The sequence below is a fragment of the Dendrobates tinctorius genome, unplaced genomic scaffold (genome assembly GCF_039654945.1).
Source record: "Dendrobates tinctorius isolate UK_male_01 unplaced genomic scaffold, ASM3965494v1 ptg000069l, whole genome shotgun sequence".
NCBI classification, from domain to species: domain Eukaryota; kingdom Metazoa; phylum Chordata; class Amphibia; order Anura; family Dendrobatidae; genus Dendrobates; species Dendrobates tinctorius.
In genome coordinates, this window is record NW_027361737.1 from 23,975,103 (window position 1) to 23,999,352 (window position 24,250).

The 24,250-nt window shown below is 44.9% G+C and overlaps 1 protein-coding gene across 1 annotated transcript in view; it reads right to left on the reverse strand.

The window, feature by feature from the left end:
- Window positions 1–8,145: 8,145 nt before the first annotated feature.
- The window catches only part of AGXT (alanine--glyoxylate aminotransferase), a 45,659-nt gene continuing 29,554 nt past the window's right edge, over window positions 8,146–24,250 (reverse strand). The window contains exons 9-11 of the mRNA XM_073581218.1: window positions 20,530–20,625; window positions 9,712–9,840; window positions 8,146–8,419 (exon numbers count right to left, since the gene is read on the reverse strand). Coding sequence (XP_073437319.1) covers window positions 8,312–8,419; window positions 9,712–9,840; window positions 20,530–20,625 — 333 coding nt within the window. The 3' untranslated portion in view covers window positions 8,146–8,311. The remainder of the gene's footprint in view (window positions 8,420–9,711; window positions 9,841–20,529; window positions 20,626–24,250) is intronic.

Genomic DNA, 24,250 nt, shown 5'->3' on the forward strand with positions numbered 1-24,250 from the left:
CCTTGCGGCAACGCTTTGCCTGCTCCATGTCATCCAAATACTTGTCAAAGTCAAACTTCTCATCTGATGAGGATGAAAATATAGCAGCAGTAGCACTGTCAGGACCCAAGTCTTCTTGCGCCTGGCAGTCCTCCTGTAGGCCACTCATCCTAACTGCTACCTCAGTCAGAGCTTCTTTTCCTTTAGTAAGCTGTTGATCATCAAGCAATATACGATGACTTGGGTCCACATAAACAGCTGCCAGAAAAATTTTATTTTCCAATAGCTGTTTCTCCGTTTCATTGAAGCAGAAATGCCATCTGCGATTAAACCTCCTCTTTGGGACAGGCAAAATAGCAAGTTCTTCCACTCCCTTATGAAAATGCCAGGAGTTAAATCCTCAGCTTGTAATTTTTTAGTCACAGTAAATGGATGATTAAGCACTTCCTTCAATTCAGCCACCTGTGTCCATTGACCTTCATTTAGGGTTACCTGAGGGTTTGCCATATCTGTAAAAAAAAGGTTTTAGTTCAAGCAATCGCTCAATCATTAAATAAGTACTGCCCCACTGAGTGGCTTGATCGACAATTGCCCCTTCACAGGACGTCTCTTCAAGATGGAATCAATTTTAGGGGTTCTGGCGGCAATAACCAATATCCTCACTTTTCCAATGAGACTTCCAGCATGTCACTCTTGCAGACTATCTCTTATTGCCAGCTGCAGAGTGTGCACAACTTTCTCACTTTCTCCAGCTCGGGGCCCAGGAATCGTATCCTGAGCAGGGCAGGCAGATCTTTTGTCTGCCCTTGTTCACACATTGAGGTCAACTTTGACACAAAGCAAGGTTTTTAATATTAGACAGTGTAGGACTATCCCGAACAGAGTTACCTTGTCGTGGTGGGATGGCTTTCATGCTACTTTTGATCAAAAACAGTATTACTAAAAACTCTGTATTATTTAGATGCACTTTTGCTTTTACTTATTTAGTTACAGCAGGGTTTTTGCTCACTTTGTCTTTTGCAGGTTTTATGTTTTATGGCCAATGTCAACATGCATTTATACGCTGCATGTGTATCATCTCAAACCAAGCTCAATTTTTGTGTTTTTTCTTTGTATTTTTTGCATTCTGTGCAAGCTGGGGTGTGGCCTCCCTCTCCTGAGCTGGAAATTGTATATAAGGCTTCCCCAGACTGGTGTCTACTGTTTGGGACCCAGTCCTTTTGTCTGCCCTTGTTCACACATTGAGGTCAACTTTGACACAAAGCAAGGTTTTTAATATTAGACAGTGTAGGACTATCCCGAACAGAGTTACCTTGTCGTGGTGGGATGGCTTTCATACTACTTTTGATCAAAAACAGTATTACTAAAAACTCTGTATTATTTAGATGCACTTTTGCTTTTACTTATTTAGTTACAGCAGGGTTTTTGCTCACTTTGTCTTTTGCAGGTTTTATGTTTTATGGCCAATGTCAACATGCATTTATACGCTGCATGTGTATCATCTCAAACCAAGCTCAATTTTTGTGTTTTTTCTTTGTATTTTTTGCATTCTGTGCAAGCTGGGGTGTGGCCTCCCTCTCCTGAGCTGGAAATTGTATATAAGGCTTCCCCAGACTGGTGTCTACTGTTTGGGACCCAGTCCTTTTGTCTGCCCTTGTTCACACATTGAGGTCAACTTTGACACAAAGCAAGGTTTTTAATATTAGACAGTGTAGGACTATCCCGAACAGAGTTACCTTGTCGTGGTGGGATGGCTTTCATGCTACTTTTGATCAAAAACAGTATTACTAAAAACTCTGTATTATTTAGATGCACTTTTGCTTTTACTTATTTAGTTACAGCAGGGTTTTTGCTCACTTTGTCTTTTGCAGGTTTTATGTTTTATAGCCAATGTCAACATGCATTTATACGCTGCATGTGTATCATCTCAAACCAAGCTCAATTTTTGTGTTTTTTTCTTTGTATTTTTTGCATTCTGTGCAAGCTGGGGTGTGGCCTCCCTCCCCTGAGCTGGAAATTGTATATAAGGCTTCCCCAGACTGGTGTCTACTGTTTGGGACCCAGTCCTTTTGTCTGCCCTTGTTCACACATTGAGGTCAACTTTGACACAAAGCAAGGTTTTTAATATTAGACAGTGTAGGACTATCCCGAACAGAGTTACCTTGTCGTGGTGGGATGGCTTTCATGCTACTTTTGATCAAAAACAGTATTACTAAAAACTCTGTATTATTTAGATGCACTTTTGCTTTTACTTATTTAGTTACAGCAGGGTTTTTGCTCACTTTGTCTTTTGCAGGTTTTATGTTTTATGGCCAATGTCAACATGCATTTATACGCTGCATGTGTATCATCTCAATCCAAGCTCAATTTTTGTGTTTTTTCTTTGCATTTTTTTCCTTCTGTGCAAGCTGGGGTGTGGCCTCCCTCTCCTGAGCTGGAAATTGTATATAAGGCTTCCCCAGACTGGTGTCTACTGTTTGGGACCCAGTCCTTTTGTCTGCCCTTGTTCACACATTGAGGTCAACTTTGACACAAAGCAAGGTTTTTAATATTAGACAGTGTAGGACTATCCCGAACAGAGTTACCTTGTCGTGGTGGGATGGCTTTCATGCTACTTTTGATCAAAAACAGTATTACTAAAAACTCTGTATTATTTAGATGCACTTTTGCTTTTACTTATTTAGTTACAGCAGGGTTTTTGCTCACTTTGTCTTTTGCAGGTTTTATGTTTTATAGCCAATGTCAACATGCATTTATACGCTGCATGTGTATCATCTCAAACCAAGCTCAATTTTTGTGTTTTTTCTTTGTATTTTTTGCATTCTGTGCAAGCTGGGGTGTGGCCTCCCTCTCCTGAGCTGGAAATTGTATATAAGGCTTCCCCAGACTGGTGTCTACTGTTTGGGACCCAGTCCTTTTGTCTGCCCTTGTTCACACATTGAGGTCAACTTTGACACAAAGCAAGGTTTTTAATATTAGACAGTGTAGGACTATCCCGAACAGAGTTACCTTGTCGTGGTGGGATGGCTTTCATGCTACTTTTGATCAAAAACAGTATTACTAAAAACTCTGTATTATTTAGATGCACTTTTGCTTTTACTTATTTAGTTACAGCAGGGTTTTTGCTCACTTTGTCTTTTGCAGGTTTTATGTTTTATAGCCAATGTCAACATGCATTTATACGCTGCATGTGTATCATCTCAAACCAAGCTCAATTTTTGTGTTTTTTCTTTGTATTTTTTGCATTCTGTGCAAGCTGGGGTGTGGCCTCCCTCTCCTGAGCTGGAAATTGTATATAAGGCTTCCCCAGACTGGTGTGTACTGTTTGGGACCCAGTCCTTTTGTCTGCCCTTGTTCACACATTGAGGTCAACTTTGACACAAAGCAAGGTTTTTAATATTAGACAGTGTAGGACTATCCCGAACAGAGTTACCTTGTCGTGGTGGGATGGCTTTCATGCTACTTTTGATCAAAAACAGTATTACTAAAAACTCTGTATTATTTAGATGCACTTTTGCTTTTACTTATTTAGTTACAGCAGGGTTTTTGCTCACTTTGTCTTTTGCAGGTTTTATGTTTTATGGCCAATGTCAACATGCATTTATACGTTGCATGTGTATCATCTCAAACCAAGCTCAATTTTTGTGTTCGTACCTAGTACCTATGCATGATAGGTCATGAAGGGGCTAATAGTGCTGGATATTGCCTTGTCCCTTCTGTCATAAGTGAATGAACTGCTTCTGGAGCTTTAAATGGGTGTGAAGAAATCCTAAGGGCTTACTCAAACGACTGCACTGTGGCCATATTTTACAGTTTGAGTTCTGTGCCTGACCAGGGTCTCCTGACCCAAACTGACAGCATAATTCCTGCATATGAGTCAGTAAGCTCTAGACTGAATACCATTGGTTATGCTGAGGAAACTGATAAATTGACAGTCGGCATCAGACTTCATAGTATTTTTTTAACATTTATCTTCCAATGACCTAAATAAAAGTTTAAAAAGTACATATATACAGTATATATATATCAGTCCTATGCAACAACCAATGACAGAACGCAGAACTGCCCAGTGCACATCTCCCTCCTATTAAAATATTAAAATTTGAGAGTCCTTAGTGGTTTATACCTTTTAATGACTATCTGGAAAGTTGGTAACAAATAGCAAGCTTTCCAGACTACTTAATGTAGGTCTCTTCATTAGGCTCAGTATAAAATCTGAAGAGTCACATATTTGTACACGACAGGACGTGGAGTGTTACAGTTATTAAGACAAGTGACGTGAAGCAGAACTATCAATATGGGAAGGGGAAAAACCTTTGTAGCAGTAAATATTGGAGCCAGGGCTGGGACGAGGGGTAGTCAGGGTAGGAACCTGCCTAGGATGTCACCTCCTGCCCATCTGAGGGGGCACACTTTGAAAAAAAAAAATTCTGAATGTCTGCGGTCGCTTGACATCTTCCTGCAGCCGCAGACACTCGGCACAGTGATGGCTGGGGCGCATGCATACAGGAGACCAATGTCAGTCACAGATACCACTCGCCCCTCTCTCTGCCTGCACCCCGGCCGTCCCTCCCTCCCCACACTCAATTGTATTCAAGTCTGCCAGACGTGAATACAATTGCTGTGTGCCCCTGTCCAGGACAGGAGCAGAGGAGCTGTTATCTCCCATGCTCAGTCGGGCTATCCAGCAAGACACAGGCCCAATCCATCCTGCGCCTTGCTGGAGAAGGCGCACGCAGGGGACATTGGATAGTGTAGTGAAGTGACGTCATCACGAATTCAGTCTCCACTGCTGCACTTCATAGAAGAGGAGACGGTGGACTAGGAGCCTGGATTATATGAGTATGAGCATTTATATTCTTATATTAATGTGTAGAGGGCAGAGGCGTAGCTAGGGTTTTGGTTCAGGGGGGGCGAAACGTCTGAGTGGGCCCCTAACCAGAGAACCTCAGCAGATGACCGCGCTGTTGCCAAAAATAATATATATATATATTCCTTTATTGCGGAGTCAGCGCAGCCCCCCAGTGCGCACCGCAATAATGGAAGAGAGAGCGTCACATGACGCGCCCTCTCCCATCATTGCCCTCTTCCTCTGACACACAGCGGGTGTGCGATGACGTCACTTAATCGTGTCCCCGATGTGTGCCGGTCTGACAGCCACGCAGCTCCTGACATCAGAGCGGGTGTGCGAAGACGTCACTTAATCGTGTCCCCGATGTGTGCAGGTCTGACAGCCACGCAGCTCCTGACATCAGAGCAGAGCCGCCGCCAAAATTAGCGTGGGAGTGAGGAGAGGTGAGTATAGTTTTTTTTTTTAATTTATATAGTGTCCTGGTTGCATGATTATGATACCCCGTATGGGGGGGGCAGCATAATACCCGTATGAGGGGGCAGCATGATATACCCCGTATGAGGGGGGTAGTATGATACCCCACATGAGGGGGGCAGCACGATACCCCATGAGGGGGGCAGCATGATACTCTATGAGGGGGGCTGCATTATATTCTGAAGGGGCTACATTCTATTTTTTGGGGGGGCTGTATTATACCATATGAAGGGGGCAACATGATAGAGAAAGCAAGAAAGAACAGAGAGAGAGAAAGAGGAAAGAAAGAACAGAGAGAGAGAGAAAGAAAGAACAGAAAGAAAGAACAGAGAGAAAGGAAGAACAGAGAGAAAGAAAGAAGTAACTGAGAGAGAAAGAAAGATTAGAGGGAGAAAGAAAAAAGATTAGAGAGAAAGAAAGAAAGAGGGGATAAAAAGAACAGAGAGATAGAAAGAGAGGAAAGAAAGAACATAGAGAGAGAGAATGAAAGAACAGAGAGAAAGAAAGAACAGAGAGAGAGAAAGAACAGAGAGAGAGAAAGAAAGAGGGGAAAGAAAGAAAGAACAGAGCAAAAGAAAGAACAGACAGAGAGAAAGGAAGAGGGGAAAGAAAGAAAGAAAAGAGAGAGAAACAGAGAGAGAAAGAAAGAACTGAGAGATAAAGAAACAGAGAAAGAAAGAAAGATTCTATAAAGATACTATATATCACAGGTCCTGTGCACCCAGGAGATATTAGAGCTACACTACTGCTCCAATTCCAACCCTCCATGACAACCAGAACAGCAGAGTCCTGCATAGTGCATACAGTCAGTGAGGCCCCTGATCATGTGACCTCGACTTCTCCCCTCCTGTGACCTCATCACAGGTCCTGTGGCCGAGAAGAGGACATAGGGGCACAGCAGGGAGATGATTGATTCTCCCTCTCTGCCGCAGATACAGTTAAGTAAATCTGGGTGGGCCCCCTCACAGCGCGGGGCCCGGGGCGACTGTCCCCTCTGCCCCCCCGGTAGCTATGCTACTGGTAGAGGGGCATAAAATGAGGAAAGGGTGTAATAACCTGCAGGTACGGAGGATGCTGCCACGGATCTGAGGTAGACCAAGAGTTAAGGATTTATTTACAGGGATATTCACTACATTCAGGGAGGGGCAACAAAGGGGATAATTACAACAAGTAAACGGTAATGTGGTAGTTAAAGAGATAAACGAAGGCAGGAATAAACGAATCAGTCTGTAGAAGGCTTGATTGAAGGGTCTAATTCTCCAACGTTGGCACCGTCAACATAAGCATGTGCAGACTCAAGTCTCTGCCCACGATGAAGAAATGGCCTCCGGGGAAAACAGGATGCTGGGCGATGAGAGTGGGTCCTGCTCTCATTACTCTTAGTCACAAGATTACACTTAGAACGTGTCACCGCAGGAACGATGCTGCGCTCCTCGGTCAGTCCAGCTACTTAGGGGCTCAGGTCTGTCACTGCGCACGCTGGGCCTGCACACACTAGCGACTGTCTCTGACCTGTCAGGGGAGTCTCCGCCGGTCACGGAGGCTGGCGGGTCCACGTTCACACAAAGGGCGCTCACCGCGTACTGCCTGTCTGTCTCAGCCAGAGGGCCCTCACGCTCTGGGAATGCGGTGCAGCTGACAGCGCTCTCTCCTGCGCAATGTACTTTCCCGCCCTGACTCTGCTCTGCTTCCTGCGTGCAGCCCCTTCTAACAGGTCACCGCCCCCTGCTGTCACATGGAAAGGTCAGTCCAGGTCCGATAACCTTCCCCCAGGAAATGCTGCTGCCTGGCCAGGTGGTTCTGGACACGGAGCAGGAGAGGTAACCCCATTTAAGTTCCTCCTCTTCACCCCTTTACAAGGGACTGTGCAGATGGGGGTAATAAAATGAGGTGAGGGTCTATGCTGATGGGGGGATAAAATAAGGTGAGGAGCTGTGCAGATGGGAGAATAAACTGAGGGGCTGTGCAGATGAGTGAAATAAAATGATGTGAGGGGCCGTGCATATGAGGGGAATAAACTGAAGGGCTGTGCTGATGGGGGATTAACCCACAGGCTGTGCAGAGGGGTGGGGATAAAATGAGGAGCTGTGCAAATGTGGGGAATAAAATGAGGGGCTGTACAGATGGGGGAGTAAAATGAGGGGCTGTGCAGATGGGGGAATAAAATGAGGGGCTGTGCAGATGAGGTGGATTAATGGGCTGTGCAGATGGGGGAGAGGTCTGGCGCCTGCGCACTGCAGTACTTTACTCTGCCATTAACAGGGCAGATTAAGTACGCCTGCGCAGGAGCCGCGGCAGAAGTAAGAAGGAGGACGTCATCGCTAGAAGATGGGAGGCACCGGACCCGTACTGCGACACCCATCGGACCGGACCAGACCTCGGAGTGAGTATAATCTACCTCGTTTTTCTTATCTTTCAGGTTATATTGGGGACTTATCTACAGCATTACAGAATGCTGTAGATAAGCCCCTGATGGCGGTGGCCGCATCTCATAGGCCAAAAATGAGGTGACAGATTCCTTTTAAGAGCTTTCAATTTGTTAACATCTTTTCAGTTACCTTTTAATGGCTATCAACCACTGAGGACTCTCAAATTTTAATATTTTTCTATCTACCGGATAACACGGTACATATATATTTTTTCTGTATCTGCATCATGACTCCATTATATAATGGAAGCCTTAATGCGGTGTTGGATCCATGGTATGAAGGTATAGAGGATACTGCCAAGAACTTATTGGACCCCTGTGGTGTCCATAGCTATAACAAGAAGTACAGCGCTGCCAAGGGGGGTCACATGCTCTTCTGGCTTAGATGTCATACTCTGAATGATGGCGGTAATCATAGTGTAAATGTCTTTATTCAGGTATATTTGATAGAAATGATCACATGTGTTATATATAAGGTCCCATTACGGATAGTTGCATTGTAACAATGTGAAGGAGGTGAAAAATCTTGATGCTTCATTGGCAGTGAGTTTCCTTGTCAGTTGTACAGTAGCGAGCTTTTACATTTTGTTTTTTGGGCAGCGCTGCAGAGCATCACGCAGAGCGTTCAAGACACGATCTACATTTGCTTTTGTTGAGTTGTATCCCATAAGACCGATCCGCAGAACCTGAAATTTTGGAGGAGATTGAGAGAATTAGGTATATGCACAGGTTGTCCTTCAAAGGTTGGCCGTGCCATGTAAATATTTCATCCATGATAGGTTACAAAACTCTGGGGTACAACCCAGATTCAGACTTTGAAGAAGTGAGCAGGTTTGGATGATTCCTTTCTGTATGGCAGGTGAGCATATTTCACGGTCTGGATATGATCCCCAATGCCCAGACTGACCGTGGATGTCCCGACCAGAACATACAGCCTCATAGACACATATCAGACTGTTCGCTCGGGTCAGGAGACCTGCGGTCAGTCTGGGCATTGCAGTCCATATACGGGCTGCGAATACATCTAAACCTGGTCTATGATAGACCCCCTGAATAATAATTATATGGCAGATGGGTGGGGGACAAAAAGCTTTTGTCACTGGGGAACTAGTTGGTAACTGAGCAATTAGGAATTACATGATGTCCAACTGCAAGGTCAAAAATAACTGATTACTGAGTAGTTGTTCACTGCTACAGGGCTACTTCTGTCTCAATGTTTGATGGTGACGTCACGTTGACAGCGCACATCACCACTTCAGCCAATCACTGAACTCAGTGGCTCTGATGTAGATGGCACACAATCAGATATTATTGAGCCAGGTCTCTGCCACTGGTTCTGTGTTTTGGCTACAGCAGTAACACTTCTCTTTAACAGCGCACATTGCCGCTACAGCCCATAACTGAGCACAGCGGCTTGTACTGTCTACTGTACATTGGTAGAGCTGTTTAGTTCAGTGATTGGCTGCAGCGGTGATGTGGCCTCTCAATTTTATTTTCACTGAAACCTTGAGACCAAAGCTGTGATCGAGAAATGGCCCAAGCAGGGTGAGTTTGTTCTGATTTTGTTATTTTACACAGGTTCTATCATTTGGCAATCATTTTTTTTTTGTGGAAAACCCCCTTAATGTTCACTTGTAGATTATTGTTAGTGGGAGCTTTGTAACATAATGTATCACGTGTCTACAGAATCAGTGATAAATGTATGATATATGTGCAGACACCCTATCGAAAAGGAACCCTTGTTCGAATGGAGTAATGGTCATGTATGTTTGGTGCCCCACTATTATTTGTGTGCATGCTCCATTCAAAATGGGGGCACATGAGATTGGGGACCCCAGTGATTTATCACTTATTCTGTGGCGACTGTTGCTCTGTTCAATCTAGTGACGTAGGAGTCTGTCCTGTCATCAGACATTTATCACCTATTCTGCACCTATTCTGCAGGTGCTATTTTCCTACATTTACTTTATGGAAATACCTTTCCGGAAGAGGGCCCCAGCCCCCCGGTGATTTCAATGTTGTGATTCTTCATTATATACGTGGTAATATCTTTCCAGTCATATCCGTCGGGCACGCAGATTGTTGTCACAGTGGGGAGTCGTAGAGCCTGCAAAGAATACTTTGTTAATGCTGACAAGCTATAGTGCTTAGCAGAGCAGCAAATAATATTTCTCACATGGTCAATCTGGGGCATGTTCAAACTTGGTAAATGGTGTCAAATAATAGAAAAGTCGCTTAGCGAACAAAAGCTAAGCTGAACTGTTAGGTAATATAACACCAATTTCCTTTTGAACTTTTAAACATATAATGGAACGGCAGAAGATTTTTATGCCATACTAGCGCCACATTTCACTAGCCAGCTTGTGTAGAAGTGTCAAGACACAAAATAATCATTACTAGTAATTGTAAAAGCTGTTCCAGCTATGTGAAATGACATGAAATATGGCATCATCCATAAATAAGTGTACTGGAGTTTGGAAAAGCAAAATGGAAATCATTTTACGTACAGTCTTTTTTTGTGGTTTTAATGTTTTTGTAGGACAGTGTGGGACCATTGCAGAGCTTATTAGAGGATTGTAAGTAAAGTGTACTTGTCAGTTACTCAACAGATATTGAGTTAAATACCTTATAAAAATCACCAGTTTCCCCTGATTATGCCACTCTTTTCAGTTTTTCGCTGTGTTGCTCCATTGCAGAGATATTCACATTTGTTTCTTTTTGGAGCGCAGTATGTGAAATCTCTGCTTGTATTGCAACTGTGGATTTCCTCAGAGTCTCCCCTGGGGGACGTGCACATTCACTCCTCCTTCCCAGATCCTGCTAGTCATAGCTCGGCAGCCTCTGAGAATGGCAGACTGGTAGATCAGCTGCTGAGCTGTGATTGGACACATTTGGGAGGTGGTCATCTGCGGGATGCAATACTATTACTCACACATTTACTTAACTTTTTTCCCCATATGGGAATAGTAAATTATGTGGCAATTACAAGAATCACGATCATTGTTCATTACAGGGATGCTGTGATTTTACCTCTAATCACAGGTGAAGAAATACCCCATAGGATAGGGGATAATTTACCAATCACTGGCGGTGGGACCAATGCGACCATCAGCAATTCTAAGAAGCAGACTCAACAGAGGCCCCGTTTTAAATGGAGCGGATGTGCATATGCTTGACCTTCTCTCCATTCATTGTCTATGAGACAGACGGAGATAACCAAGTAGACTGCTCCATTATTTCTGCCAGTCTCCTAGACAATGAATTGGGTGGAGATCTAGTATGTGCACCTCCGCTCCATTCACAGCCAGATTCTTGGGTTCCAGGGTCCATTTCTGAAGATTGCTGGGTATGCCATTGGTCAGATCCCCAGCGGTCAATAAGGTATCCACTATTTCTTTTGAGAATAACCCTTTTAAGAAAATTAGTTATGACAAAAAGCTGGTGAAGTTGAACATTACATTATCCAGAATTTTGTTGTGAGGCCTTGTGGACACAGTTTGATTTTATTCCCTAGTATGATAGATTCAGATGATGTCTAGCAACGATCAATCGGATGTGCTCAATTGTCAATATGTAAAATCTTTGTGTCACTAACACCAATTTTTAGATTTCTTTTTCAACACAACAAAGTTCATGAATGCTCTAGCATAAAATGTCTTTTAAATGAATTTTCCAGTCTTACATTCATGAAGCTTAAATAGGTTTTCCACTTTAAAAAAGTGGTTCCCAAATGATAGGTCTTGTGTAAAATAACAAAATCGGATAGTACTCACCCTCCCCTGGTCTGACTTCGGGTCTCCGCCACTGTTTCTGTCTTTGTTTTGTCTGCAGCAGGGACATCATGTCGACATTGTACATCATCGCTCCAGCCAATCACGGAGCCAAGCGATTTACGCTGTCTAGAGCAGTTGAGCCCAATGATTGGCAATTGGCATTGTTGATGTGAGCAGTTAATATGACACCAAAGCACTGAGACAGAAACAGCAGCATAGACCCGGTTCCAGACCTCAGGAGGGTGAGTACAAGTTATTTTAAGCAAGTTCTATTATTTAGGGAACCACTTTTGTAAAAGTGGAAAACCCGGTTAATAATTTTTTAATGAATATTGTTCTGTCTCCAACATAATTAATGACTCTTAACTGTTTAATTTTCATAACATAAATTCAGTTATAATGCTCAGTTTGCCATACATTTTAATGTTCATTGTTTCCAGCTCCATCTAGTGGCCAAACTAATAACTGCAGTGTTATTTTGTTTCTTGTTTCCTTGATTTCCCTCCAATTCCCAATGCATCCTGGGTAGGTTTGCAAGGGATTGTGGGTTAGCTCAGCCCATTTTCCCTTCCATTTTCTATCAGGCTTGCATACTGGAAACACCTCATCCCTCTTCTCCCCCTGCGTCTGCATCGTCGGTGAGTAACCACGCTCCCACATTTATCCCTGTCTTAGATCACCCCTTAGTTAGCTCTTCCCTGGCTAGTTATTAGCATAGGTAATCTGTATAATGTATTTTATTTACCCATACTCATTGATTGTATTATGTGTTTATTTGTAGTTTCATCACGCATCTATATACCATCATGTTCAATAAAACACAGATTCAACCTACAGTCTTCTTATTGGACCCCCGGTATAGCGGTTTAGCTACTCGTATAAGCTATATGAACCCCGTGCATTTAGCTAAGGACGGAATAGTGAAACGATGGCTTTCCAGCTAGTGGGAATACAGAGAGAAAAGCTTTCCATCTTGCACGACCGTAGTGAAACGACAGCTCTCCAGCTAGTGGGAATACAGAGAGAAGAGCCTTCCATCTTGCAAGACCGCAGTAAACAGCAACTATCCAGCTAGTGCAATTCAGGGAAAAGACAGCCCTTCATCCAGCTTGCAGGAACTAGTGATGCTGCAGAAATCCATCTAGTGAGATTCAAGTCACCATCTACATAGAGACTAACACAGCTACAGCAATCTCTGCACAGCCAAGCATCCCTCCAAGATACCATGCCCCACAAATCACACAGGACAAAATCTGCTACATCCGTCTCCTCAAAGACTGTATCCATTAGCAGCGCGGTCGCCATTGCCCGCGCAAATGCTGAGGCTGCAAAAATGCGAGCAAAGTATGCTGAAGAAGAGATGCAACTTAAGTTAGAAAAGGCACGAGTGGATGCAGCCTTAGATAGCCAAGCTGCAAAAAAGTAGGCTGCTGCAGCACTAGCGGAGGCAGAAGCACTAGAAGCCGCGCACAACCCTGAGCTGCATAGCCGTAGCAGTGCGTCAAGTCTGAAGTTGCCGCTGCAAGATTCACCGCAACGCACAGCTCAATATGTTAATGAACTTCCTGATCCAAACTATAACCAAGATAACAACACATCCAGTGAAACGAGTGAGAGTCATCATGAGGCCCAGCTCCAGGAAAACGTGAAGCAAAGGAACTCTCCTGTCTACCATGCTCCTCACCAGGTAACCAACGTGAATCACCTAGTTGACACACCACACGTCAGACCGAAGCAATATGACACCGGCTGGTGCCACCCTGAGGATACTAGCAGGTATGAACGCACCTCACATCACTATCAGGGTGACCCATCACCAGTATACTCTGCTGACAACCGGTTCACATCAGAACTTGCTAGGATCTTCACACGACGTGATCTGGTTACTAAGGGACTCATGAAATTCACTGACCGTGCTGAAGGTTACAGAGCTTGGAAAGCTTCCTTCCAAAATGTTACTAGAGACTTGGGGCTACAATACAGGGAAGAGATAGACCTCTTAGTCAAATACCTGGGAGAAGAGTCAGTCAAACATGCAGTAAGGATCAGAGACATTAACATAAATCACCCTCAAATTGACCTTAAAGAGATCTGGAAGAGGCTAAATGAGTGTTACGGCTCTGCAGAGGTCATAGAGAGAGCCTTGTTCAAAAGAATAGAGGACTTTCCTAAAATATCTAACAAAGGTCTGCCAAAACTTAGAGAGCTATGTGACCTGCTACAAGAGGTTCTAGTTGCCAAATTTGAAGGTGACCTACCAGGACTTGCATACCTTGACACAGCCAAAGGTGTTATCCCTATAGTACAAAAGTTGCCCTACAATCTACAGGAGAGGTGGCTCGTAAGTGGTTCCACTTACAAATACAAACACAGTGTTTCATTCCCTCCCTTCTCCGTTTTTGTCGACTTTATACACGAACAAGCGACATTCAGAAATGATCCCAGCATTGACTTTGCAATGTCATATGCTGCACCACCACCAGCTGCAAACCCACGCAGAACATCTGTGGCAGTGCACAAGACTAATGTTTCTTCTCCAAGTTCCTATTACAGGTCTGCTGGCCGCTCTCAGAGACAAAGGTACAAGAACCTGACAAGCAGTGCCCGCTTCATCAGAAGCCTCATCCTCTCCTGAAATGCAGAGCCTTCAGAGGAAAATCTATGCCGGATCGCAGAAGTTTCCTGAAAGAGAACGGTATCTGCTACAAGTGCTGCTCATCCACCACCCATCTCGCCAAGGACTGTAAGGTCAGTGTAAAATGCACAGAATGTGGCACCACAGATCACAACACTGCCTAACACCCTGGCCCAGCTCCATGGAGTGCACAGAACACGCCAGCCGACAGTGAGCATGACGGGGAGGAAAAGAGCACTGATGCAGCTATGCCAGAGATCACTTCACAATGTACTGAAGTCTGTAAAGGGACAATAGACAGTAGGTCTTGTTCAAAAATATGCCTCGTCAGAGTGTACCCAAAGGGCCATAGAGACAAAGCTGTGAGACTGTATGCGATCTTGGATGATCAAAGTAATTGCTGGCTAGATCAACATTCTTTGACCTATTCAACATTAAAGGACCAAGCACTCCTTACTCATTAAAGACATGTGCAGGCACTGTGACAACAGCGGGCAGGAAAGCCACTGACTACCAAATTGAGTCCCTTGTCGGAAAATTCTGCCTGCCACTACCTACAATCATCGAGTGTAACCAGATCCCAGACAATAGATCTGAAATCCCAACACCAGATGTGGCAATCCATCATGCTCACTTGAAACGCAAAGCACACCTTATACCGGAACTCGACCATCAGGCCCACATAATACTGCTGTTGGGAAGAGATATCCTACAGGTTCATAAAGTGAGAAGTCATATCAATGGACTCAATAATGCTCCCTATGCCCAAAAGCTAGACCTAGGATGGGTCATAATAGGAAACGTATGCTTGGGACACATGCACGCCCCATCTTCCGTGAGAAGTATGCTAACTAACACATTGGAGAAAGGGCGCCCATCTCTCTTTCAACCTTGCAACAACGAGCTCCATGTCAAGGAACTGCCACACAGCATCCAACTACCCAACCATTTAATAGACTTTACTCATGACAGCAGTATGATGTCAGGAAGCTATGATGATCAGTTGGGGTGCACAGTCTTCCAAAGAACTAAGCAAGACAACCAAGTAGCAATGTTGGTAGAGGATAAGTTGTTCTTAGAGGTAATGGACAAAGGACTTGTAAAAGATGAGACCAACAGCTGGGTCGCACCTCTCACTTTCAGAACCCACAGACCACGTCTACCAAACAACAGAGATCAGGCATTCAAACATTTCTCCTCTCTCAAACATAGAGAGATCTGCAAAAGAAGCCAGAGATGAGAGATCACTTCTTCTCCTTCAAGTCAAAGATATTTATGAACTGCCATGCAGAACTAGCTCGCACTCTCAAAGACTCTGAAGAATGCTGGTTCCTACCCATGTTTGGAGTATAGCACCCTAAGAAACCAGGCCAGATTAGAGTGGTGTTTGACTCCAGTGCTAAGTTTGAAGATGTCTCCCTGAATGATGTTCTACTGACAGGATCAGATCTCAATAACAAACTGCTAGGAGTACTTATACGCTTCCGTAAGGATTCCATTGCCTTCATCGCTGACATCCAGCAAATGTTCCATTGTTTCCTTGTGAGAGAGAGAGAGACAGGAACTTCCTAAGATTCTTCGGGTACAGAGACAATGATCCTACTAAAGAGGTCACAGAGTCCCGCATGAGAGTGCACATCTTTGGCAATAGCCATTCTCCTGCAGTCGCCATCTATGGACTCAAAAGGTCAGCTCAAGAAGGAGAACCAGAATACGGATCAGATGTCAGACAATTCATAGAAAAAAACTTTTATGTTGATGACTGTCTGAAAGCCATGCCCTCAAATGAGACTGCCATCAGTCTTCTTATGAGAGCCCAAGAGATGCTTGCTTGCTCCAACCTCAGGCTTCACAAAATAGCCTCAAACAGCCAAGAACTCATGAAAGCATTCCCTTCACAAGACTTGTGTAATGGTCTCAGAGACCTGGACCTGGGGTCAGACCCCACACCAATGCAACACAGCCTTGGGCTTCTCTGGAATCTGCAGTAAGACACTTTCACCTTTCAGGTCAGCCAGGAAGAAAAGCCTTTCACACGCAGAGGTGTCCTGTCTACCATCAACAGTCTGTACGATCCCTTAGGTTTTGCAGCTCCTGTTACTATACAAGGCAAAGCCATACTAAGAGACTTAAGCAAGGAGACTTCGGACTGGGATGCACCTCTGCCACCTGATAAGAAAACCCAGTGGGAAGCATGGAAGAACTCTTTAGCAGCTCTTTCCAACCTAACTGTGCCAAGGCCATACACCCCTGTGCCGTCTACAGAGATACAGAGCCAAAGACTGTATGTATTTGCAGATGCTTCTGTCAAAGCAATTGCTGCTGTTGCTTATCTCAAAACTGTGGACTCCAAGTGTCAAAGCCACATTGGATTTGTCATGGGGAAAGCCAAACTTGCTCCACAACCAGAGCACACCATACCGAGGTTAGAACTTTGTGCTGCAGTCTTAGCCGTCGAGTTAGCAGAGTTCATCGCATCCGAGATGGATATCGACCTGACACAAGCCAAGTTCTACTCACACAGCAAAGTAGTCCTGGGATACATCCACAATGAAACCAGGTGATTCTATGTTTATGTCAACAACAGAGTGGTACGAATTAGGAGGTCAGTACATCCAAAACAGTGGCATTACATCCCCACGGACCAAAACCCTGCACATCATGCAACTAGAGCAGTTGACGCAAGTCGACTAGAGAGCACAACATGGCTCTCAGGACCAAAACTATTGTACACTGAGGAACGTTGTCTAGACACCTTTGAACTGATAGGAGAGGACTCATATTCTGAAATCCGCCCTCAGGTGTCCACATTTCATACAATGACTTCTGTTATTCAGCTTGGATCCCACAGATTTGACAAATTCTCAAGTTGGAAGTCACTTAAGGTACTGTCACACTTAGCGATGCACCAGCGATCCCGACCAGCGATATGACGCGGTCAGGATCACTGGTGCATCGCTAAGTGGTCGCTAGTGAGCTGCCACACAGGCAGATCTCACCAGCGACATAGCAGTGGTCGGGGGTCGTTACTTACCTGTCAGACGCGGCGATCCTGACATCCTCCCGCCCGCGTCCACGCGTCGCTTGTCGGCGCCACAGGAAGCTGACGACGAGAAACGGCCCAGGACGTTCTCGCGCGATCAGCAATAACCAGCGGGGGAGCCAGTCGGAGGCAAGTATCAGACATAGCGATATCGCTAGCAATATCGCTATAACGTCACAAAACCAGTGACGTTATAGCGACATTGCTAGCGATATCGCTTAGTGTGACAGGCCCTTTACTCGAGCCATTACCTACCTGACTCATATAGCTCGCTCATTCAAGACCGCCAGAGCTCGTGACACAGAAAAATGTAAAGGTTGGCATCTCTACAAAAGTACCTATGTTGCCTCTGACTTGGAATCCTCCAGAAACCACATCATCTCCACAGTTCAGAGAGAAACCTACTCTGTGGAAATCCAATGTCTCATTAACAAAGCTCCAATACCAGCGAGCAGCTCTTTGAGAAAACTCGACCCATTCATCGACAACAACGGCCTGCTGAGAGTAGGAGGTCGGCTCAAAGAAGCTAACATGGAGTTTGAGGAGAAATTCCCTCTTATCATTCCTGGAAAATGTCACGTTGCTTACTTAATCGTACAACACTACCACAATCTGGTCAAACACCAAGGAAGACTATTCACGGAGGGAGCCATCAGAACTGCTGGCCTGTGGATTGTCGGGGCAAAGAAACTCATCTGTAGTGTCATCTACAAATGTATTACCTGTCGTAAGCTTCGTGGTTCCACTCAAACCCAAAAGATGGCTGACCTACCAGCGGACAGACTCAGCCTAGACCCTCCTTTTACCAACGTTGGTCTCGATGTGTTTGGACCTTGGTCAGTTGTTACTCGTCACACGAGAGGCGGACAAGCCAATAGTAAACGTTGGGCCATTAAGTTTACCTGTTTGTCGATCAGAGCTGTCCACATAGAGCTCATTGAGTCACTTGACACTTCAAGCTTCATCAATGCTTTGAGACGTTTCATTGCCATCCGTGGTGCTATCAAATATATACGTTCAGACAGAGGTACCAACTTCATTGGTGCAGCAAAGGAATTGGGCATACCTTCAAATCTAGACCATAAGACTCTTGAGAGGTTCCTCAGTGACCAAAGTTGCACATGGTCATTCAACCCACCTCACTCCTCACACAGGGGTGGATCTTGGGGATGAATGATTGGTCTAGTACGAAGAATTCTTGACTCTACTCTTCTTCAGGAGGGAGCAGCAAGACTTACCCATGAAAGTCTAACCACCTTCATGGCAGAAGCCACAGCTATAATCAACGCAAGGCCCTTGGTTCCAGTTCCTAATAACCCTGAGGAGCCCTTGTTATTGACTCCAGCTACTCTCCTCACCCAGAAAACAGGACTATCCTGTGCCGCTCCAGAAGGATTCGACGCCAAGGACCTCTACAAGCGCCAATGGAGACAGGTACAAAGGCTTGCAAATACATTCTGGGACAGGTGGCGCAAACAATATTTGTCTACCCTGCAGCCACGGACAAAGTGGCAATCTACCAGGCCTAATCTTCGGATTGGTGACCTTGTCCTTGTTAAAGACTGCCAGGCCCATCGGAACCAGTGGTCACTTGGACTAGTGACTACTACATTTCCGAGTAAAGATGACAATGTTCGCAAAGTTGAACTCAGGATGGCCAAAGGAGATGGACCTAAGACATTCTCCAGACCAGTGACTGAGCTCGTTCTGTTGTTATCTTTGGAGGATAAGAATGTTGGCATCTGTTCAATGCCAGACGAGGAGTGTTCTGTGTCCGACATAATTAATGACTCTTAACTGTTTAATTTTAATAACATAAATTCAGTTATAATGCTCAGTTTGCCATACATTTTAATGTTTATTGTTTCCAGCTCCATCTAGTGGCCAAACTAATAACTGCAGTGTTATTCTGTTTCTGGTTTCTTTGATTTCCCTCCAATTCCCAATGCATCCTGGGTAGGTTTGCAAGGGATTGTGGCTTAGCTCAGCCCATTTCCCTCCAGTCCACCATTTTCCCTTCCATTTTCTATCAGGCTTGCATACTGGAAACACCTCATCCCTCTTCTCCCCCTGCGTCAGCATCGATGGTGAGTAACCACGCTCCCACATTTATCCCTGTCTTAGATCACCCCTTAGTTAGCTCTCCCCTGGCTAGTTATTAGCACAGGTAATGTGTATAATGTATAATGTATTTTATTTACCCATACTCATTGATTGTATTATGTGTTTATTTGTAGATTCACCGCGCATCTATATTCCATCACGTTCAATAAAACACAGATTCAACCTACAGTCTTCTTATTGGTCCCCCGGTATAGCGGTTTAGCTACCCTTATAAGCTATATGAACCCCGTGCATTTAGCTAAGGACAGAATAAATATAGTAGGGATAAGGCATCAGTTAAAAACCAGTGCCCAACCTCAGGGACCACACAGATCCTTAATAACCAATAATTAAGTGCTAGTGTATCCTAGCAATATGCCATCAGTTACTAAGATGTGAAGATCACTTTACCCCCGCAGAAGTAACAGGTTATAGGGGTTGTCCACTGAAGTAACAGGTTAAAGGTGTTGTTCGGCCATAGGTTACAAGTCTACAGTCATTTTTATGTGACTTCAGACATATGAATCCTCACATCGCAGGCACTGTGTGCTGTGGAGATTCTCTGGAGGCGGCGGCGTGTGCGTGACTGCAATTATGTGATATGCATGCATGTGATCACATGCTGACTAGTGTATTGAGCGAGGCCGGACATATCTAGTTGGAATGTGGACGGAAGTATGCAAATCGCATAGTTGCAGTCACATGACCTCCCTCTCCCAGCAACAGAAAACCCTCACAGCGTGCAGTGTGTGCACTGTGAAGATCCACAAGTTTGCAGTCACATATAGTGACTACACACTTGTAGTCAAATACCTCTTTAAACCAGTATAATCATTTAATATGTAGAAACCCCATTTATTTCTTTACTTCCATATTTCCTCAGACTGGCAATCGACATTAGATTAATGTGGGTGGATAACATATATGCCATCCTAGACTGACCCTCATCAGAAATATGGGGGAAACAGTCACTTTGGCCTTCAAGAAGCCGCTCCTTTTGTTCTTCTGGAAGTTCTAAGTATGTATATTATCTATGTATGGTATTTTAGATTTTACCATCAATCACCTGACTAAATGTACAGAATTTCTGTAGTTATTGCAGCGCTATATCAATCAATTATACAATAAAATTTGCTACCCAAATGTGTTCATGTCCTTCATTTTCACTCACAGTAAGTACTGACAAAGTGTTGACATTGATTGTAAAGACTTCAGAGAAAAGGGTTACATGGTATTACTTACTGGATCCTTCACAAAAAGTTTTAGTCCTAGATCTTCTAATCCTTTGTAAAGTTTCAGCGCATTCTCACGGTGGATTTCCCAAGAGTGCTCTAGACCCTGGAAATAGGCACGAATTAATATGCAGTGCCGGCTTTGTTCAATCAATACCCGAGCTCGTAAAGATAAAAGGAATTGTGCCGCAGTAGAAAATCCTCAACCTCTTATGTGTAGGATGCTGATTAAATTAGTGTTATTTTGGATATATTAAAAAAATGTATGCAATGTTTAAGTAAACGAAAACCAGTTCTCTCCTTTCTGTCATACATGGGAACATTGTTTATTCCCAGAGGATACAAAATCTTTGCTTATATCGTGATCACATGAGTGTAGTGCGGATTGGATAGTGATCGGCGGCTCGGGCTCCTGCTCAATGACAGCAAGCAGAGATTTTGAAAACTTTAATGAATTACTATAGACACGGTTAGCAGTATGCAGGCTGATAGAAGTCTAAGGGTATGTTCACATGTGGCATTTTTTTTTCTTGCGGGAAAGAAGCTGCATTTTAGAGTACCAGAAAATGCAAGGAGATTTCAGAAATCTCGTGAACACGTAGCTTTTTTTTTTTATTATTATTTCTGACTGAATTTGAGTACTGCAGCATTTTTGTAAATCTGCAGCATGTCAATAAATAATTTAAAAAACAACGTGAGGACCCCTCTATTCTTGAGAACCAACCTTGATGAAGCTGACAGCTGAGGGAGGCAGCCCCCAGCTGTAAGTTTCGTCCGGTTGGTTCACAAATATAGAGGGACCCCACGTTGGGTTTTCATTCATTCTTTCTCTCCTGCTCGCTGTTGCCGGCAGAGCAGGAGAGCGGAATGACAGCGGCGTTCAGCACCAGCCGCCGGGCAATATCGGCTTACAGTAGTGCTTCTTCCCGGTGGCCATCCGTGAGCACGGAGGACTGTGTGAACTGTTCTCATGTGCAGCACGTGTTGCGGCCCGTGTGTCCGTGTTAAAACAGACATGTCAGCGTATTGTGCATACGGACACACGGCCCGTGAAAACACGCTGACATGTGCATAGACCCAATCATGTTAATGGGTCTACGTGTGTCAGTGTCTCCGGCAGGGCCGTATCTGGGGGGGGGCAGCCGGGGCAGTTGCCCCGGGCGCAGCCAGCAGGGGGGCGCAGTCGGGCCGCCTAATGCAGCGGTCCGCAGTGTCTCCCCCCGGCGGCTGCGTTCTGCCGCCCCCCCGGCCTGAGAGTCGGCGGTTCTCTGTGTCGGCTGTCAAGCTGACAGCCGGCGCAGAGAAGGAGGCCGTGCCGGCTCCCAGGGAGCAATTGTACTGGCGTCTATACAGACGCCTGTACAATTGAAGCTCTGACCGCCGGGCCAGAGCGACGTCAGCAGCGTGATCATGTCATGTGATCACGCTGCTGACGTCACTCCCCGGCTCCCAAAGCAAACGCTGGTGGTAAGTGTGCTCCTCTGTGGAGCTGAAGAACCACCGAAGATGGGAGATGAGGGGGAGTTAATGAGTGGAGATGGGGGGGATTTGTAGAGGGGATGGCGGTTAATGTGTGGGGGTATTTAGAGTGGGGATGGGGGTTATTGAGTGGGGATGCCATGGGGTTAATGTGTGGGGGTATTTAGAGTGGGGATGGGGGTTAATGAGTGGGGATGCCATGGGGTTAATGTGTGGGGGTATTTAGAGTGGGGATGGGGGTTAATGAGTGGGGATGCCATGGGGTTAATGTGTGGGGGGATTTGGAGTGGAGATGGGGGTTAATGAGTGGGGATTGGGTTAATGTGTGCGGGGGTTAATGAGTGGGGATTGGGTTAATGTGTGCGGGGGGTTAATGAATGGGGATGGGGATTAATGTGTGGGGGCATTAATGAGTGGGGATGGGGGTTAATGTGTGTGGGGGTTAATGAATGGGGATGGGGGTTAATGTGTGGGGGTATTTGGAGTGCAGATGGTTATTTAATGTGTGGGGGGATTTGGAGTGGTGGGGTTAATGAGTGGGGATTGGGTTAATGTGTGCGGGGGTTAATGAATGGGGATGGAGGTTAATGTATGCGGGCGTTAATGAGTGGGGTTGGGGTTAATGTGTGGGGGGATTTGGAATGGGGATGGGGGTACTTAATGTATGTGGGGGATTGGGGATGGGGGGATTTAATGTGTGGGGAGATTTGAGGACACAAAATAAAGAGTATGTATGAGGAAACAGTATGGGGGATTGGTGCAGACAGTATGGGGAGCGAATGGGTTAATGTAAGTGGACACAGTATGGGGAGTCGGAGATATGTGTGAGCAGACAGTATAGAGAGTGAGGGGGTAAATATATGAGGAGACAGTATGGTGAACAGGGGGGATGTTAGAGGAGACAGTATGAGGAGGGAGGGGAATAGTGTGAGGGGACAGTATATTGCAGACATTTTTTATTTAGGAGCAATATAATGACACTTCTATCTTTTAGGGCGTCGTGTGGAGATTTGCTGCAGAAGACCGGAGAAGATGGAAGTCTACAGAGACGGCTGTGGATGAGAAAACTCATCATGGGGTCTAGAAGAAAAGGAGACTGACTGCAGAGACGACGTCATCTATAAGGTACTTGGATGTAAATGTTATTTGTGATACTGACTAATTCTCATGTTTTTATTTGTTAGGAACATTAAAGGGGTTGTCCAGGTTTGTACGGAGTCTGCAGTCATTCTATGTGACTGCAGACGTCTGAATTCTCACAGTGCTCACTGAACGCTGTTAGGATTCTCTCATGCCGGTAATTTACATCCATGCGGTCACATGCTGACTAGACATGTGTGGCCTCACTCAATGAAAGTGAACGGAGCGAGGCCGGGTACGTCTAGTCGGAATGTGGCCAGAAGTATATAAATCACATACTTGTGCTGACATGACTGTATATCGGCAAGGGAGAATCCTAAATGTGTGCAGTGCATTCGTTGTGAGAATTCAGAAGCTGCAATGTCAGGATTCAGCTCTGCAGGTTCCAGTAGTCATCACATGGACACTTCACTCATGTGCGATTTTCATACTTGACAACGAGCTTCTCTTCCTGCTTCTCTCAGTTTTTTACTGAACATTGAGAGCATTAGGAGGAGCAGCTCGTGGGTACATGGCTAAGTGTGCAAATCGCATATGTACTTGGGGGGGCGCCGAACCGAATTCTTGCCCCGGGTGCCAGAGAGCCTAGATACGCCTCTGGTCTCCGGTACTTGAGAAAACTGTCACTACACGTACCGGAGCCACTGAAGTGTGAAAGAGGCCTAACATTTGTTCTGCTTTTTTGGCATGGTTTTTGGTGGATATAACTGACTTTATTCACATGTACTATAGACAAATCGCACATGTAATCAGCCTGAAAAGGCAGCAAGTAGCTCCGTATTATTCTCAGCGCTTTTCCTGCGAAGAGTGATGGTTTTGGCTGCAGAAAAAAAACGCTGCAAAAACTCCTTGGGTGAACATACCCTAAGTGTCAGTACATAATTAACCTTGCCTTTCTGAGAAAAGCCAAAGGCGGGAGTCTCAACGGCATATACATTAGACGTGCATCATAAACAAAAAAGACTTAGGGCACATTCACACGACTGTATTTTTAGTCCGACTGCTGTCCGTGAAAAAACTGACAGCACTTGGACCAATGTTATTCTATGAGGCCGTGCAGATGAGAGATTTTTTCATTGACCGAATCTGCGTTTGAAAAAAACCGCAGCATG